The following is a 13,438-nucleotide window of genomic DNA, read 5'->3' on the forward strand; positions in this document are numbered from 1 at the left end:
GGAGAGGGAAACGGGAGAGAGGGATGAAGGGAGGGATGGAGAGAGGGAGGGAGGGATGAAAGGGGGGGAGGGGGATAGTCTGACACTGAGAAGGGTAGAGTGGTTTGTGATACGGACCCAGTGGAATGGAGGAGGGAGGGATGGGGGGAGCAGAGGAAGGGAGCGGGAGGGAGGGAAGGGGTTGAACAGAGAGAGAGAAAGAAAGAGGAGTGATTGAGTGAGTGAGGAGAGGAGAGGAGAGGAGAGGAGAGGAGAGGAGGAGCTGTGTTCAGGGAGTCTTTAATTGTTTCAATTAGGCATATGATTGACAGTGACAGGAACTGGGCACTGACAAGCTGGGCGCAGGATGAGAGCGATTAGCGTGCGACCAAACAAGCTGTCACTTCTCACAACACGTTAGAAATGTGAAATATGTGGGCATATGGCTCTTTGAACCCTCAGTGGAGACCAACCTGCACTTCCTTCCCCGTGGCTTTCATGTGCAGATTGACAGAGACACACACACACACACACACACACACACACACACACACACACACACACACACACACACACACAAATCTACACATTTAGAAATGGATGTGTATATTTGCCTGACAGAAACAACTATTTACATGCAAATAACTGTACACTGCTGTGCAATTATATTACAGCAAATATCCCATTACCAAACTGACCTTTTCCAAAGAGATGTGATGACACGCAATGAGAGATTACCATTTTTATTCGGATATTTGCCTGTGATAAATACAACTAGATGCATTTCAGGGCCTGGATGCACTGAACAGCAACCACCACCTATGGTGTCTAAGCCCACAGCAGCTTGTAAATGTCCCAAAACTGCTACAAGACCCCCTGCTAACCAAAGGTTAATGCTGTCTATTGGGCTGATGCAGTGGAGAGCACCAGGCGCAAACAGCTTATTTTCTTTGAGTAATGTGTGTGTGCGTGTGTGTGTGTGGGGGGGGGGGGGATGGATCCAAACGGAGGAAAACAAGCCCTCCATGCCCTCTCTGCCCTCGGCGCTGAGCAAACACTCGCTTCTGACACTTCTCATCGCATCGCACCGCACCGCACCGCACCACCGCTCCGCCGCCATCTCCAAATTAAACGTCGGACTTTAATGATTTAGCAAGAATAGATCTCCAGGAGCCAGAACTGGAGAGAGGTGGATGGAGGCACTCAAGCCTGTTTCTGGCGTAATGCAAGGTGGATATGGAAAAGGCAGATGGGGTGTTGGGTGGAGGGGAGGGGTGTGTCTGTGTGTGTGTGTGTGTGTGTGTGTGTGTGTGTGTGTGTGTATGAGTGTGGAGGAGGTTTGGGGGAGGTTTGTTTGCTAAAAAACAATGGGGTGCAGACTCGGTGAGGAATGTCAGGTCAAATTGTTCTTGACAGTGTTAATATCGGCACCTCATAGCGATAATGACATGTAAATAAATAGCGAAATAGCTCTCAGCTGGAGACTGAGAGGAGCTGACTGCTGTTCCAGGCAACCAGCTGGGGACTCTGACACGTCTTATTGGGGAGCCACGGAGAGAGAGAGAGAGAGAGAGAGAGAGAGAGAGAGAGAGAGAGAGGAGGGGAATGTGACAGTGTCAGAGAAAAGGGAAAAGGAGAAAAAAAGAGATAGAAATGGAGAGAGAAGTGAAAGTGACAGAGAGAAGAGATAACAGAATACTAAGAGAGGAACAAGAGAGAAAGAAAGGGTGGAAGAGAAGCGAAAATGACAGAAACAGAGTGAGAAACAAAGAGGTGTATTCCTGACCTAAGAGCAGAATACACCTAACGGCATTCCCTGGCAAGCTTTAAAAACATGCATTCTGGGTAGAGAGAGAGAGAAAGAGAGAGAAAGAGAGAGAAAGAGAGAGTGAGATAGAGAGAGATAGAGAAAGAGAGAGTGAGAGAGAGAGATAGAGAACAAGAGGCTCCCGGGCTGCCGTGAATGGCAGTTGTACTTTTGCAAGGCCGGAGTATCAATCACGCCTTCACACCTGTCAGAGCGGTATCTGGAACTAAACGGAAGCACATGCTCCCGGGCCGACCTTCCCACCCGCTGGGTGGGTGGCTGGGGCAGGTTCACGACTCGCCGGCCTGCACCCATCCCCCCACAACACCCCCCCCCCCCCCACCCGCCCCCCGCCCCCCGGCCTCCTCTCCCATCTCCCCTCTCTTCTTCTCCCGCTATCTCTTCCATCCACTGACCCCACTAGCCCTCCACTCACCTCACCGGCGCTCTGAGGGGGTCAGAGCTGGGGGTCCGGAACAAGGATATTATTACATTCGACTACTGTAACCACTTCAGCCACTCAGTGGGTTGGGTGCCTGTGTATTTGTGTTCAAAGATATTATGCTAATGCTAATCTTTTCATATGACAATATATGAAACATTATTGACAAAAAATTACCTCTTACATTGAAATGTATATGGCATCATATGATATTATAAAACCCATATATATATTTATAATAATTTAGACTCAACTATGAGGGACCAAAATCCTTATGGAGAAGATCCTGTATGGAATTGTATATATTCATGACTGTTTATGTGTGGAGATGGGCGAGGGAGATACTGTCAGCATAGAGGCCTGGCCTCTTTAGCAGAGCAGTACTCTTCTCCATCTAGCGGCTCTTCCTATTGGGTAGCTCAGCCAGTTACTGTATACGTATTGGACTCAGCCAGCCCTTTCTTAAATCCTCATCTTCCAGGATTTACTGAAATTTATATTGGCTGGCTCTGCAAGATAAATGTAAATCGCATTCCCTTATATTTATTATTTATCAGGATGCAACAGCTCACTTTCTCTGCAGAAAATATCTCTCACCCGCACACAAACACCCTTGAATTTAAATAGCATTTTTATTGTCCATTGTAGCCTTTCATCTATGCATGAGGAATAATGTTTATTTTTTTCTTAGGAGAGAGAGAGATGGTGAGAGAGGGATACAGAGAGAGAGAAGAGGAAGAGAGGACAACGAGACAAGTTGGATGGGAGAGAGAGAGAGAAAGCAAAGCAGGCAATGGAGACGAAAGAAAAACAAAAATGGAGGAAGACAGAGAAGGTGCAGTGGAGGTATCAAGACAGAGCATCTCTACATGGGCAAAGCATCTCTACATGGCCAGAGCATCTCTACTTGGTCAGAGCATCTCTACATGGCCAGAGCATCTCTACTTGGTCAGAGCATTTCTACTTGGTCAGAGCATCTCTAAATGGCCAGAGCATCTCTACTTGGTCAGAGCATTTCTACTTGGTCAGAGCATCTCTACTTGGTCAGAGCATCTCTACATGGCCAATGGCATTAAGAAGTTTAGCTACAGTAATATAGTAGTTCAGAGAAGGTATACATTTTAATAGTGTGTGTGTGTGTGTGTATTGAGAGCAAAGTCATGACCTTGTTTACCATCACTTTGATATGTACTTGTATCTAAATTCATTACCTGAGACTCAGTGTAGCCACAGGTCTGATCTGGTAGAAATTAAATTATATAATCCAATTGGATTGGGATTGACATTTAAGACCAAGTAGCAACTTGCAACAAATTTGCCCTTAAGCCATAAGGGAAACCTATTTAAGTACAGGGGAGTGACTTGGATCAAGATATTTATGCCGTCACTGTTTAACACTGTTTAACAATGCATCTAAAAAAATGCATAGCCACTTGAGGAGGACATCACCTGCTAATTACTAATACAATCTCGATTTGAGTCCATTCTGTTGTGATATTCTATTGTGATATACTGAGTCCATTCTGTTGTAATAGATTGTTGTGATATACTGTTACAAGGAAGAGCAAGGTAACCTCAACCACCACACCAAGCACCTCTGACTAACGCAAACACAGGAGCCGTCCGACTTCCACTCAGACAGACAGAGCTGCCGAAAGAAAATAAATAAATTCATGCAGGAATAAACATTCTGCCAGTGGATATGATTTAAATTCCCTGATTTTCTTGGCAGCTTCCAAGCAGGTCTCATCTTTTTTCTCTAAAGCTTCTTACTTTTTAATTCTTGCCAAATTGAAACAGCATCTGTATTTAAGACGAGTTCTAATTAACAAGTATCTCTCCCCCCCCCCACCCCCACCCCCCCCTCTTTGCTCCTGGTGTATGACGGGATGTAAATATATGCGTTCATCCTTTTTGATATTTGTTGACGGTGCTGCGTGCCAGTTGACATGGTGCCCAGCAAGAGGCTTAATACACAAGTTTTAATAACACGGGAGCCTGTGCGGCAACTCGCTCATTGACATTCAGGTGCACAATGTCTCGTCAAAGGCGCAGGGGGGGAGAGAAAAGAGACAGAGAGGAATGAGAGGGAGAGCCAAACTCAATTTCTCTCTAACCCCTCCTCCCCCCTAACCCCCCCCCCCCCCACCACCACCACCCCCAACTTCACTTCACTACCCCACCCCCTGCCCCACTCCCCCTCTTCTTCCTCCTCCTCCTCCTCCTCCTCCTTCTCCTCAACCCCCCCCCCCCCCCCCCCCCTCTTCATATATTTTCTTTTTTGGCAACCCCTGTGCAGGCTTCTTAAATATAATTCATCCAGTTTAAAGTGGCTGCTGCTGCTGCTAATGGAACTGCAGAGTGAGGTTTCGGTCTCCGCGCTTATCTCTGGCAGACAGTTGTCAGGAATCACCAGCGCGGCCTGCGTTTTGCGCGCTCCGCTCCGCTCGGGCAGGCAGGCAGGCCTGGGGATATGGATCAAAGGGAGCGCTGGTGAGCACTGCTCTGTCTCTGATCCCCCAGTGCTGAAACCCTGCCTAGGCGCACTCCCCTTCTCCCAACATCAAATAGCTAGCCAGAGTTCCTTCATTCCAAAACACAAATCTTCCAACTGCAATAGAAGAAAAAAATATATATACATATTTCTTTCTTTTTTTTTGCTTCTTTTCTTGGTTGGTTAGTTTTGTTTATGGTAGATTTTTTCATTTTATTTATATTGTAAGTTTATGGATTTTTTCTTAGTTTAGTTTGTCTTTTTTAAATCTTTTTTTGTGCAGGTCTACAAGTTTTGTGTCATTCTTATTGGGTTTCTGCTGTTCGTCTGTGTTATTCTTTAAAACAAGAGAGCTGAGATGAATTTCAAAATGATTTACGGCTGTCTGTGGATTTGCAGGATATTTAATTAAGTCATATCCTCTACACTTTAAAAATAAACATGGTTTTAAATTACAAACTATGTGTCTCTATAAAAATAAAAATAAGATGTGCTAAATAATGTTAGGATAATACATAATCTACCATATGTATCGTATAATGTACAATAACCACACTGCAATTGTAACAAATGTTCATATGTTTTCAATATTCAAAATAAAAATGACTATTATTCATTGGCTGCTGTCTTATGTCAGTGCTAATTTTCTATCCAGATCAGAGTTGGCTATGAATATATTATGAATCATGAAATGACAATGTAATTATCAAATTACAATCATGATAAACTCAGACTAAAGAATACATTGGAAAAGAATGATTGTGTCAAAGTGTGCAAACGAAAACAATGGGAATAGAGTGACGCAACACTGAATACTTGAACTAACACTCAGTGCAGGATTGAGATGATATAGCGCTAATGGGCACCACCTGCCCCTTCCACAAACTAGTCCAGAAGTCCCTCTGCTGCTGACAGCTGTCAAATCTGGCAACCCTGGAGGCTCTTAGGATTTTGTTGACATTTCAGAGAATGACTCAATGTGAATTTCCCAACACCCATTCCACTCCAAATCCCCTTTTACAAATAATCAACTGTACTTTTAAAAAAGAGGAAAAAAATGTGTTGCCCAACAAATTAATAAAGATACAGCCCACCAACCAATTGTCAGACAAACTCAATCCAACAAACATGGAAAATAGACGTATTCAAGGTTGCAGAAATCTGTCCATACCTCAGTTTTGGGCCAAGGGAGGGTTTAATGGGGATTAGGTCTGGCACAGCCTTATTTTCATCGGAGCACAAAAAAATTACAAGCCACAAAAACAATGATGTGTTTTCCAGAGAAGCTAAATGAGAACATAGTCCAGGGCCTTGGCGCAGGCTGGGAGGTGCTAGCAGAGAGCCAGCACCTGTTGATGCTTAGAACCCAGTGTGCTTCTGTTACACACTGGCCCCGCGCCACCACAACTCATACCCTTGTTTTTTAACCCATATTAACCAATGAAATAGTGAGCAGCAGACTGCTCATCCAAACAGCAGGTATGAATAAAACTAACACATGTGCACACCTGTAAATGAGGGAAACTCTCACATTTGCACAGCTGTAAATGAGGGAAACTCACACATTTGCACAGCTGTATAAAGATATTGCTGTTGTTTGTTCAGACTAATGTTGAAATGTATGAAAGCTATACTGAATGAGTGAATGTGCTGAATTTGTTTATTGGTTTATTTTGGTATTCATATATAGTGACAATATATTTTAAAGAAAATTATTTATTTAAGACTTTCTGTATGATGTATGAGATATGCGAATAAACAAAATGGTCATCGACCTTCTGTCTGTTACATTAAACTCCTATGCACCACATAAACATATTTTATTTAGTAAATATATTTAGTATAAATTAAGTATACATAAAAGTAAGTCAATAGTATTATTTTATAAATTATGTAAGTAAAGTATTTCTCCTTGTAAACTGAATGTAGAATACTTTTGAGAAGAGAACCATCTTTGGGCGATGGCATTGTTAAGGACAGAGGGCCTGAAAAAGGTTGGAAAAGTACCAGTGACAAAATGCAACAAAAACAAAAGCTCTCTCTACATTTCCCCATAGTCCTCAGACATTCATCAACCCTCAATTTAACTGTGACAGATTGCCAAGGCTCTATTTTGTCTGTACATTATAAGCATGCATATACATTGCTGTATACATTGCATTTCCCCATGCCTTACGTTGATTTCATTTGAAGCTTTGCGCTCAGAGGCATTTTCATCAAAATGTGAAGTGCTGTTTGTCTTTTTAAACAAACCCAAGAAATATCCAATCACATGGCAAAACAAAAAAACATCTGGGTTAGGGTTTAAAAAATATCAGGGAATATTTCATTAATAGTAAAAAATCAAAAGAAGTAAAGAAAAAAATATTAGTCCCCCTCACAAATAAATAAATAAATAAATAAATAAATAAATAAATAAATAAATAAATAAAACAATCTAGATGTCATAAGTGACTGTAGCAGATGTCATATGCTTTGCCTCCAGCACAAAGAAATGGGGATGTTTTTGTGCTCCAGGGCACATGCTGGGGTAGGGGCACATTCAGGCACAGTGTGGCGTTTGGCCTGAACTCTGATACTCCTGTCAAAGAGGACATTAATTTTTCCCACAATAAGGGGCTGATGGAATTGCCACATGCTCCATGTGGACGAGTGTGGGTGGGGGTTGGTGTGGGGTTGAGAACAGAGTGATAGACCAGCCTCTGGGAAGGGGAGAAGAGGAGATGAAGGGCTTGTAGTCACTGAGAACATACCTATGGGGGCTTGTTCGTTTACACCCATGGAATGCCTGCATCCAATACCATACAGTGCACACCAGAGCAAACAAAAAATTCATTCATTTATGGTGGGAAAAAATAGCCCAATTTAATGACACCTCATCTGTATTTCCCCACCGCGCACATTCAAACTGAAGTTTAAAACAAATACAAATAATAGAGAATAAAATCAAACAAAACCAAATAAATCACATGCTATAGCTACAGTTAATTCTGCACATGCTTTTAATGTTCTCTTTCCTCTATGGACTTAATATGGTCCCTGAATTTAATGAAATTATGAGCGGCTGGAGTGTGTTAAAAGATATTAGTTGATTAAAAAAATGTTTGCATAAAGATCACACAGTATCTGATTTTTTTATTTTATATTTAAATTGAAAAATGTGTTCCTTAATAGAAAAATCCTCACATACAATGCTGCATGTGGTTTGAATGTGGGTACCATAATCCTTAATGTAAAACAGGAGAGGGGAGCTATTTTATCTTTTTTTTCTTTCTCTCTCTCTCTCTCTCTCTCTCTCTCTTTCTCTCTCTCTCTGTCTCTCTCGCCCTTAAATACAGAGTGAGAAGAGAAGCACTTGTGTAGCAGCCTCTGAATAGTCACATTAATAAAAAAATAAAAAAGCCAACCATGGTCCTAATATTTATGCAGGTTTGCAGCGAGAGCATTAGCACTTAAAGCCCTTCCTCTGTGATTAACAATCAAACATGCTGAGAAATGCCTGTTATCCCCAACTCTCCAGTACAAGAGAAAATCTCTTTTTTGTCATCAAATCCCTAATTCTTTCTTCTTTACAGAAAAAAAGAGTAATACCAGTCTCCAATCTGCTTTGAGAAATATTTGAAGAAGAAAAAAAAAACTCCCAATAAAATATGTGTGAACGAGGGGGTAATTGTGGACAAATGCAGCATTGAATTTCATTTTCAACTCCTTATACACCATTTCAATCTTATTTTCTGCTTGTTAGGCAGATCGTGTTGCTTGGGGTGGGCAGAACTGCCCAGTATTGCTCGGTAATTGCATATAATTTCCTCTTCACTAGTGATTTGCATCAATATCAGTCATTTCCCTATTCTTTGGCATTTAAGAATCAACCCTGACCAGAAAGTCCCATTTTAAATGCTTATTGTTCAAAGCACGGAGAGAGGGGATAACACTTGCAATCACCCTGAACAGGGAGCCACACACAGCCACACCAAAACCAAGTAAGAAACGACAGACACCACTCTTGCCTCTGTGCAACAAAATCAAGAAATCTGTCAGTCCTTTTTCTACAGAACCAAGAGGGCATAAGGTCACAACATCAGCATCTATTCTATCAGCATCTAGTAATCAATATCTATCTTCTGCTGCACCAGTTTACTGAAAGCAAACAGTGACAAACGACCCAGCAAAGTCTGTGTTGAAATATGCTCACAGGTGCTGAAACATGCCAGGGCCTCTGGGTCTGCTCACTCACCAAACTCATACAGCCATGCACAGTATCGTAGATTGTCTTACACCACTGTGTGATATTGCCACAACACCATATAGAGCCTTAACACAGTTAGAGCCGTATCAGTGCCCTCATTAGCTTAATCAGCTGATTGCTCTTCCTCTGCCGCTCATTACGGGATACAAGAATGCTCTCTGTAGGACATCCGTCACCGCGGTAACTCCCATTTCTAATTTAAGTGGATAGACTAAAGTAAACTTGCGGGGTTAAATGCACTTAATTTAATTGGAACGATTACAAGTGAATGGGTAATTACTAAATCCGTCTTTGTAAACACCTCAGATGCCACAAGAGAGCATCCGCACTCTAAATCACTTTCCAGGCACTCTCGAGCTCTTTCACCCCTGAGTCCTGAAGCACTCGCAGGAGTTGTGCTTTATCACAACACCGAGCGACCCTGCGCACACACGAGACAAAGCGCAAAGCACTTTCATCTTCTGCTCAGAGGCGTCCGCTAGAGAGCCCGACAGGAGTCAGAGCCAGGGGGAGAGGCGTCCCTCACTGTGCTGCTGACCCTTACTGACCTGCGGAGAGAGGCCGTTGCTCACAGAGTTCATGTGGTTGCTGGAGGCCGTCGGACTCATGAAGGTGTCCGAGTAGCTGGAGAAGCCGTGGCGGTTGGCCGACGACAGGCCGTAGGCGGAGCCGCTGTCGCCCGGGAGTCCGCTCTGGTGCATGGTGGACGGGGGCAGAGGCTGTGGCCGATGCACTGTGCCAGTGCCGTCTGCAAGGGGACCAATCAGATGAGGAGCTCAACATCTTCAACAGTTATGAATGTACTCATATGGCATAAATAACATCTACTGAGAAGGCCATTGCGTCCTACTATATACTTTCATTACTTTTTAGCTACATTACTAGACATGCATTCTACATTTTGTTAACTTCATTTCCTTTTTTTAGCTAAAATTATGCACCTGATTTGTTATGGCATCAGACAATATAAAATCAGCATTACCAAATCAAATAATAGATCAATCACATGACTGGATGACATCACATGATTGGATGTGAGTGGACATCATCGTTTGCATCATCTGGAGAAGGTGTACCTTGTGATAGCGTGGTTGTGGCATACGAAGCCTCGGGGAGCTGATACGTCGGGAGAGTGGGCATTCCGGTACCAGGGAACCCTCCTGGTAACAGGTGATTAAACGCAGCCAGCTGATTGGCTCCCGCTTGCTTACGCCACCTGGCTCGTCGATTGCTAAACCACACCTGTGGAAAGGCAAAAATAATTGACGACCATGTTTTTCTTCTGATATAACCAACCCAGCAGAGAGTACAAAATAATTTAAATTCTAAATCTATATAAGACTAAAATTCTTCAGACATGCTTTGTCAAACATTGTTTGTTCTACAAACTCGACTCTCTTCACTATACGTGTTGGGGGCATAATGAGATTTCCTCCAACAGGGCAGGGTAGGCTCTTTAAGCGAGCACACATGCACTTTGCACTTAAAACACATTTCAAAGCCCCTATTCAACCCCCTCCCCTTCTCTCTCTGTCTTCTCAAAGAAAGAAAGAGTGCTGCCAATAAGAAGCTGCATTTCACCCAGCCAAGGCCCTGGGTCCTGTGCATGCAAAACAGTGACTGACATTGATCTATGCCTCTGAGGAGCAATTCTTCAGCGCTTAATGCACTGTCAGTGCAGTTAATCTACTGTTGTTTTTCAAATGGCCCAAGCCTTTGTGAGGGTCAGTGAAAAAGGGGGACAATGGCCTTTCAGTGAATCCCTACACAAAGAGGGGGCGTCCCTTTTTAAGCAGCTCTTTCAGGGTTACGCTTTCAGCCTGGGCATTGATCAAGGGATAGCAAAGAAACGTATACACACACACTAACTCACACTCTCTCTCTCACACACACACACACACACAAACTCACTCTTTTTCTCCCACTCTCCCTCTCATCCTTTCTTCCTCTGTTCTGCTTTATGTACACAATGTGATTGTGTGAAGTGCTTTATTGGTTAAACGAGAGGTATACTCCACTGGCTGAGCCTTTTTGGGGAGGAAAAATATGAAGCGAGCAAGTGGCTTTGGTTTAAACGTTTTAAACTGCCTTTAAATTGATCAAAAATGTTAATCGAATATCTCTAAAAGGAAGATAAACAACCATTCAGTCATCTCTCAGGAGAGGAGAACTAAAACATTTCTTTCTTTTAAAAAAAACTGAAAGCAGCGGCCCAGTGACCCACACAGGTCTGTCCCGCTGTGAGGGCCGATTGTCCAGCCCTCGCTTCCCGCAGTGTCCCGGGTCACACCCAACACCACTCCCAGCTTACAGCGAAGCAGACCCGGCTCAAATTAAAAAGGCAATTCAGCAGCCACAAATTAGCCTTATTAACTCGGTGGGGTCCTAATTGCAGTTTAGTGTGTGTCTTGGGCTGAAAAGCAAACCAAAGTTGTGCCAGCATGTGTCTGTGTGTGTGTGTGTGTGTGTGTGTGTGTGTGTGTGTGTGTGTGTGTGTGTGTGTGTGTATGCTTATTTATGTGTAAATATGTGTGTGCATATTCTTGCACAAGAAGCACTCCTATTCACAACCTGGTCTTTTTGTATAGAGCTTTTCTATAGTGCTGTTTTGAGTGCTGCTCGTGCTGTGTGTGAAATCTTCACTATTTCACCCTATAGTGCACTATGTATTGAAACATCGGAGATTTTGAACACAGCATCAGAATGACATACATCTGGCCTCGCACCCTCCATTCTCGTCAGAGGCCTCTGCTGCAGAGCACAAAAGCAGGGCAGGCAAAGTGTGTGTGTGTGTGTGTGTGTGTGTTGGAGCAGGGTGGGGGGGTGGTGAGAGCATTAGAGTGAGCATATTCCTGGTTAAGAGCTGGAGCTGAGCACTTCCCAGCGTTTGCCGGCTTTTTTTTCTTTTTTTTTTTCCCCAGAGTAAGAGGCTTGGTCTGAGAGAGCGGCAGGAGCAGCTGCACAGACTTGATGCTCCGCTTTTGGAAGCGCGGTGGCAAAGTCACCTTGGAACAGGGATTTGCTCTCTCCAGCCCTGCACTAATTCCTCCGCCGAGAAGGACACATGTCAAATCTCGGCCAGAGAGCACAACCAGAGCGCGGACCAGAAAGCGCGCGATTTCACCGTCGCAGATTTTCAGCAGTGAGGGTTAAGTAATGCGCATCATTCTTCTCCAAAGCCAAAAAAAAATCGTGACATTTCTCATCACAACATTAGCAGAAATACCTGTGCTGCTGCCATACAGTAGAGCGAGCTAACCTCACAAAGGACCATGGAAAAACGAAAGATGGAGGAACAAAGGGAAAGACAAAAGAAAGGAAGACGGACAAATGTCAGACAAAAACGAAAGTAATGGTTGACCGCGCCACATTCCGTAGAGAAGATGGGCTCAGGGCAGCTGAGGAGAGCAGCTGAGCTCAGATAGAAACCTTTTCCCCTCTCCGGAGCCCACCACTCCTCCTCACATAATATCAATCACCCAGGCCCTATCAATCCTGCTCTGTCCAGTCGGACGATGGCAACTATATGTCTTCCTAGGATTACCACAGCAGCATGGAGCGGTTGGAGGGGTGGTGGCGGTGGTGTTGTAGGGGGGTGGTGTTGGGGGTATTCGGGAAGGCAGGGAGAGACGGTCCGATGAGGAGTAAAGCCTGGATAACGTGATTGAATTTCACAGCAAAAAAGTAGAACATAACGGTGGCTGAGAGGCGTAAAAAAGGCCGACATCAATCTCCCAGACTCGCCACCGACAGCCACAGAGACAGGTCAGAGGGGACCTGGGCCAGGACTTAGGCCCCAGGAGGGGGCCACGCTGGGCCCCAGGGATGACCTGCTGGGTGGAGGTGGCACAGGGACAGCAGTGATGGCACAGTTGCTGTGGAGATTCTGGCCAAGGCTGGCTGGTCAAGGGGTAAAGGGTTAGGGCTGTGTGTGTGCGCGCGTGCGCACATGTGTGTGTGTGTGTGTGTGTGTGTGTGTGTGTGTGTGTGTGTGTGTGTGTGTGTGTGTGTGTGTGTGTGTATATGTTTTTTTGAGTGTGGGCTCTTGTGGACATGTATGAGTGAGTGTGTCTATGTTTGTGTATTTGTTGAATATGTGTGTATACAGTATGTGTGTGTTTCTGTGGCTTGGCCTCTGTGTGCGTGTGTGTGTGTGTGTGTGTCTTTGTGTGTGTGTGTGTGTGTGTGTGTGTCTGTGTGTGCACATTCGCTTATGCTAAAAAAAATATGGACAGTACAGTTTTACTGCATCCAGATGTTGTGGATGGATTAGGTAACCCTGCACGCACAGATGCACGCTCAAAATTTATATAAGCGCTTCTTTTTTTACTAAGCGTTTGCTCTGATTCAGAGTGTCTTGTTAGGAGAATGGAGGACTATTGGGTCCAGATTTCCGCCACGAGTTGGGCGTCTAATACATGATTTCACCGCAGGGGGCTGACACTCGTGGCCTCGAAGTCTTCCTTC

At 44.2% G+C, this 13,438-nt stretch overlaps 1 protein-coding gene across 4 annotated transcripts in view; it reads right to left on the bottom strand.

Moving 5' to 3' along the window:
* Positions 1-13,438, bottom strand: part of pax7b (paired box 7b) — a 52,819-nt gene that overhangs the window by 10,697 nt on the left and 28,684 nt on the right. For all 4 annotated transcript variants that reach the window (XM_042097604.1, XM_042097602.1, XM_042097603.1 and 1 more), the window contains exons 6-7: positions 10,048-10,213; positions 9,520-9,719 (exon numbers count right to left, since the gene is read on the bottom strand). In XM_042097604.1, the coding sequence (XP_041953538.1) occupies positions 9,520-9,719; positions 10,048-10,213 (366 nt within the window). The remainder of the gene's footprint in view (positions 1-9,519; positions 9,720-10,047; positions 10,214-13,438) is intronic.

Source organism: Alosa sapidissima, chromosome 7 (genome assembly GCF_018492685.1).
Source record: "Alosa sapidissima isolate fAloSap1 chromosome 7, fAloSap1.pri, whole genome shotgun sequence".
Lineage (NCBI taxonomy): Eukaryota > Metazoa > Chordata > Actinopteri > Clupeiformes > Clupeidae > Alosa > Alosa sapidissima.